This window comes from Etheostoma spectabile, unplaced genomic scaffold, assembly GCF_008692095.1.
Source record: "Etheostoma spectabile isolate EspeVRDwgs_2016 unplaced genomic scaffold, UIUC_Espe_1.0 scaffold273, whole genome shotgun sequence".
Lineage (NCBI taxonomy): Eukaryota > Metazoa > Chordata > Actinopteri > Perciformes > Percidae > Etheostoma > Etheostoma spectabile.
The window spans coordinates 405,091-411,191 of record NW_022605577.1 but is presented as its reverse complement, the minus strand read 5'-3'; the positions used below and the strand labels follow the sequence as shown (position 1 = coordinate 411,191).

At 44.0% G+C, this 6,101-nt stretch overlaps 1 protein-coding gene across 1 annotated transcript; it reads right to left on the bottom strand.

Moving 5' to 3' along the window:
- Window positions 1–1,443: 1,443 nt before the first annotated feature.
- tmem271 (transmembrane protein 271) lies at window positions 1,444–3,176 on the bottom strand. The gene has a single exon (XM_032510910.1). It carries the CDS (start codon window positions 2,613–2,615, stop codon window positions 1,827–1,829), a length of 789 nt encoding a protein of 262 aa, XP_032366801.1. The 5' UTR covers window positions 2,616–3,176; the 3' UTR covers window positions 1,444–1,826.
- Window positions 3,177–6,101: the final 2,925 nt, after the last annotated feature.

The following is a 6,101-nucleotide window of genomic DNA, read 5'->3' as shown; positions in this document are numbered from 1 at the left end:
TCATTCAAGTCTCATCAAATGGAACGATTTGGAAAAGCATGTGCTGCACAATTTCAATCTTTTGAATTAGAAAAAGGGAAGGACCACTTTCTGTATCATATGTATCATGGATGGAAATCATTAGAGGTATCATCACGATGCTGATGCCACGATACGATATTATGGCGATTTTACACATGTTGCAATATTCTGCGCTATATTGCAATTTAGAACTTTTTTTCCAACTTCTGATTTTTCCTCAGCATCTGTTTCATCTAAAAGGAAACATTTCTCTGTATGTTCATATCCCTTCAATGTTATTGCTGCAAAATGGGACAAACTGACCAACACATATATAATATATAATATATAATAAAAGCTCCATATTTGGCTCCTTTCTGTCGATACAGTATTGCCACTGAAAATATTGCCATACTATGCTGAAATTTTCTTTTGCCCCACCCCTAATATCCGGACAGCCTGCTACATCTGGAAGTGTGTGGGGGGGGGGGGGGGGGGGGGGGGGGGGGGGGGGGGGGGGGGGGGGGGGCATTAAAAGACGCCCAAAATGAGGATCTTGTATCAATTCCTTCCTAGTGACAGGCTCCTACTGTCACTCTGCTTCTTCCCACATACTTGTTATCATTGCTACCAGTTATATTAATTATAGGTAATTATATTAAAGTTATTATAATGTTACCAGTTACTTGGCTATCTTTTATCTGTTATCTGCATCATTTGGACGAAACTGAACATTAAAGGTGCACTCCACCAATTTTACACTTTTTAAAGTTGACTTTACTGGTCAGGAGGAGTGATACACACCCTGGGAAAGCATGTGTAGGCCTTATATGTCTTCTGTGGTTCTGGAAGGTGTGAGAAATTAACCCCGATGATGTCATAGTGATGTCATAAGGGTAATGTCAGTCAGCTCGGAGACAGAAAGCCTGTGTTACAAACTGAGGGCGTGGACTTTTAAAGTCCAGACAGACATATGGATGGTCAAATGAAAAATGTTTCCCTGTTGCAAAATATGAAATGTAGGGTAGAAAGTTTTTCAAGCTTAACCCACAAAAAAGTCGGAATGGTTTTTCCTCTACTACTTCGATTTTGAATGAAGTTCCACAACTTCATGAAAGCAACATGATAAATCACTGCAGTGTGACTTTAAAGTCTGAGTTAAAGTTTGAGTCTTTTCTGTCAATATGTTGGCATGATGATGATGATGATCATGATGATGATGATGTGTTCCAGGTGTTTTCCCAAATGATGAGGGGTTGAAAACAACTGCTGGCTTGTAAAGTGGACTACACAGCTCTTGATTATTATAAAGTTACAATGGTTAAATTGATTAACTGCACAGCTCCATAACAATCAGCAGAAGTTAGTTCACGCCTTGAAAATGAAGTTTTACCAACAGGGCTTCCAAAAAGCTACGTCATGCAGCAGCTTCATGACGTCAGGTGAGGTTAAATGCACTTTTTATTCACAAGTAAAAATGTTAACAGCAAACATTCAGGACACAAAACTCTGCTTTTGTTATGCGAGCAAGCTGTTGCGTTGTGGGCCTCGGTGTGCCGGTCTGTCTGGGCCTGTATCCCTTCCATCTCCATCAGGATGCTGATGTAGGCTACCACAATGCCGGGGAGACGTTAGAAAACACAACGAGAAGGAATCCGGTGTCTTAAAATCCACTGCTCCTGTCCTCCTGTGAAGCTTTTTGATGGGGGGGGGGGGGGGGGGGGGGGGGGGGGGTTGGAAGAGGAGGGGGTTGTTTAAGCAAAAAGTCATTGATTGTCACAGCAGAGAGGGGGGGGGGGGGGGTGTCTTGTGTTTTTCCAGAGCGACTATGTGTTGCATGGCTCAGCGGGGAAAATGTCTTCGTACGCGGGCGGCAGCTCGCTGGGGAGCGGGTAGGAGAAAGGGAAGCAATGGTTGAGCTCCGGGTCCGTGGGCGAGTATCCCGGCAGCTCGATTGACGGGTGTCCCCCGCACTGTACTTCTGCACCCGCCTCGTCAAACACGTTAAAAACCCCCAGGTTGATGTAAGACACCGGCTGGAAATCCGCCGAGCAGTCCCGCTCCTCGCTGAAGAGGATCGCGCCGGCGCGCTGCCTCTGGGACTGCCGGTTCCTAGAAAACTGCGCGGCTTTGTACCTCTTGATGACCACCAGGTTGATGAGCCCGAGGAGACACTCCAAGGTGCTGAGAACAGTGGAAACAACCAGACTCCGCTGATAATCCCTCAGCTGTTCGCAGGCAGGGCTCACAACCACAGAGGGGAAGCAGTAGTGGGTGTATTTCCTCTCCACCAGAGAAGCCGTGTCCCCGTCCACTACCGCCCCGGAGAAGGCGGTGAGGACTCCCAACAAGAAGACCACAACCCCGAGGAGAAAGAAATTCCTGCAACCGGGCTTGTCCATGCAAAAGAGCAGCGCGATGCCCAGCAGGACCTGCCCGATTCCCACAAGTAGCCCGGAGTAGAAAGCCCCGGCCGCGGCGCCGAGGTGGAAATGCGCTCTCACCGTAGATCCCAACGAGACGCATCTTAATCCAACGACAACTTCGCTCAGGGCGCACACGAAGAGGAGGGTGCTGGAGAAGACGGTGCACAGTCCTTTCCCACTCAACTTCATTATATTCCACCTCTGCCGCTCTCGATCCCTCTCCCCCTTTCTTCATCCTCCCTCGTCTCCTCTGGAAGCTTCACATAGGGACATCATCTGCCGGTGACTCCCCCGGTTCAGAGCGGGCGATCCTCGCCACTGTGGCGTCTCTCTCGCATCCTCCCCGCTTTTACAGGAATATATAAATAACTAATGCCAAGAACGCCTTTTTTGCACTTATCGATAATCCATACGCAAGCAATGATCACTTTACCCCAGATCACCTAACCGCCCATCCGACTCCTGAGGCACTCTCTTGGCCAAAAGTTTTCTCTTTTTTTCCTCCTCCCGGAGAGATCCTCTGCAGTCCGCCAAGTCGTCGGATTGAATGGTGTGTGTGTGTGTGGCGTTTTTGTGGCAGAGAAGGAGGCGGCTGCTTGAGCCGAAGGGATGCTTGAGGGTCCAGCGGACCAATGACGGATGACCCACGGGCCTTCAAATCCCTGCAACCCCCCCCCCCCTCGGGGATTTTAAATGTGTCTAAAGTGCCCCGTGGGGACTTTATAGAAACGCGGTGTTAAATGAAAAGGTGGGTAAAACGACTTTTGGTTGGAGGTGGGGATGGTGATGGTGAAAACACACCAGCAGAAATAGAAATCATTGACTTTTAGGAACATTCATTTCACCTTTAAAGCCCCTAGCCTTGTTGTAAAATCCAGTAGCTGTGAGTCAATGAATTTAATTAGTAGGCCTAATTAGAATTCCTGTAAATAAAAAGGTGGATGAACTTTTTTTTTTCTACAATGATACAACTAAATGGAATCACGCATTCCCGTGGCTACATACTGTGATGTGTCTACGTCACTATGTTCTCATAAGGGTTGTTGTTTGTCTGGTAGATCTTTCTGGAAATCATAAAGCATTAATAATAGAGCAGTGTGCTCTGTCCGTGGTGCTGAAACCTCCAGCCCGGGCCAGATGGCAGATCACTGGGTGAACTCTGCATCTCATCTCTCCGCCAACCTCCCAGAAAACACACCCGGTAGCAGAACCTATAAGCTTACTTCTCACGTGTTATTTAACACATATTTAATAACCTGTTGTGTAGGTGGGGATAAAACTTGACAAATCTGGATTCTCTTTTTTTAAACGCCCAAATGACCAATTGGTGTAAGAGCCAAAACAGCCTGTTTTTTCTTTATATTTAAAGGAACAATAGTCATTATTTCAATACTTTCCATATTTTTGGTCGTAGTTGTCATTTTGATTGACAGCTAGGCCAATGATTGGCAAATCGGCCACACCGTAGTAATTGTGGGTGTGGTATTATTAATAAAGGGAAGTTGGGAACATGAGGGGAAGTTCTAATTTAGTTGAGACCAAACACAGTTTTGTAATCATTTTTGTGTCATGTTATTTAATTTCAGTAAATAATCCATGAGTATTAATTATGTTCCCTCATCAACACACGCTGCAGAGATTTGTTTTTCTATGAGTATTTAGGGGCATACAACTCTTCTACTGCTGGCTATGGCTATCATTTGGAAACAGAAAGCCACTATTTGGAGTGATGGGCCACAGACAACCGCAGAGAAAATTTAAAAGAAGCCAATGTTACAAAGGTTACTGCTACTGTACTACAACATCTTTTTACTAGTTAAACAAATGTGGAAGGACGTTGAAACTCGATGCTGTAATAGAAGTTGATACAGCCCACAGTCTAAAAGTAGCATAAGGTATGAATATGAAATCCATTATGTTTATTTTGTCCCAAATGTGTTTAGGAGGGTCCTAATGCTAGATAGAGGGGCATGAGGATGATATTGGGTCAGATAAAGTTTATAGCAGTAATGGTATCATCTTATCTATATACTGTATAACATTACTATAACATCTATAACATTACTGTAGGCAGAAAGGGCTTGGAGCTAAATGCTAACATCAGCAGCTAACCTGCTCTCAATGACAATGCAAACTAATTATTGTTGTTGGTCATGGACACACACACACACACACACACCTCAAAAATAATACTTTGTTGTAATGCTAATAAGTATAAGTAAAAAGTACATAGTGATGATTACAAATGAAAGTTGTATACTGACTTAAAGTGCTATGTCATATCTTAATTAGCTTAGCTTATTAGCATGCAACATTGGCTACACACATACACACACACACACATATACACACATATATAAATAGTGATGATTACAACTAAATTTGGTAGTCCTATACTGACTTAAAGTGCTATGTCATATCTTAATTAGCTTAGCTTATTAGCATGCAACATTGACTACACACACACACACACATATATACATAGTGATGATTACAACTAAAAGTGGTAGTCCTATACTGACTTAAAGTGACTTAAAGTAGCTTAATTAGCTTAGCTTGTTAGCATTCAGCATTGGCTAATTAGCCCTTAACACAAAGTTCAGCTGAGACAGTCATTAGTTTTGCAGTTATTTGGTCATAAACCAAAGTATTAGTATAAATGTACACATTTTAGTACTTGTCGAGACTTTTCAGAAACACAAATGTCAACCTCATGGTGGCACAAAGTTATTAGGAATAATCCTCTGGGGACCATGAATGTCGGTACATTCCATGGCAATCCATCCTGTAGTGTTAGTTGTTCTGACCCTAGATACTTTTACTACGCCACACTAGCAGCATTCCTCTGAATGGCAATGTCAAAGACGTCAAAGAACTAGAGCTAGCTAAAAAGTTTAGAAAAATTGCATTAGTTTCAGAAGCAACCGTGTGAGAAAAGATCAAGGATTATGTCAAATGATCCCATGATGTGACCTTCTGGGAATTTGTGGCAGGAAATTTGATTTGTCTCCGATTCATTTACCCTGGATGGGAAAACTTTCAGAGGACAAGCACGACTTTTTGACTTAATGAACCAGTCGTTTGACGGGTGCAGGTGAAAGAATTACACCAGGGAAAGCCCTCACCCAGCCATTCATCACAATGAGCCACCTCATTGACTGTACCAGTACAGCTGCCAGTGTGTGTGTGTGTGTGTGTGTGTGTGTGTGTGTCTAATTAGGTCATTGCTACTTTGCAGAGCTTTGCAGATAAAAGGAGTAGCTGTGACTGATGTGTTGATGATCTGTTGGTTAGTTGATTGATTGGCAGTCCTGCTAGCTGGCAGTGGGTGTGGGTCGCTCCATTGACAGCACTGTGGATGTCAACAGCAACAGCGAGACGGACTGGAACCCATCACCCCACATCTTTGGACCCAGACACCCCAGGCTTCAGCAGGAAAAACCACAGCTCTTAGTCCAGCCTTTTTGTTCAGTATTGTGTAATGGCCACACTTTGCTGATCAGCAGATTCAACCCAATTTTCACATTTGTTGTTCCATAATGTGGGCGTTGTGAAGCCTTTTGAGACTGTAACTGTGATTATGAGATATACAAATAAAACGTGGACCAGGCCAGCTCAGAAAACGGCTTCAGTTTACTCACAGGTATGCAGCATGCATTTTAATCTTGGGGGGGG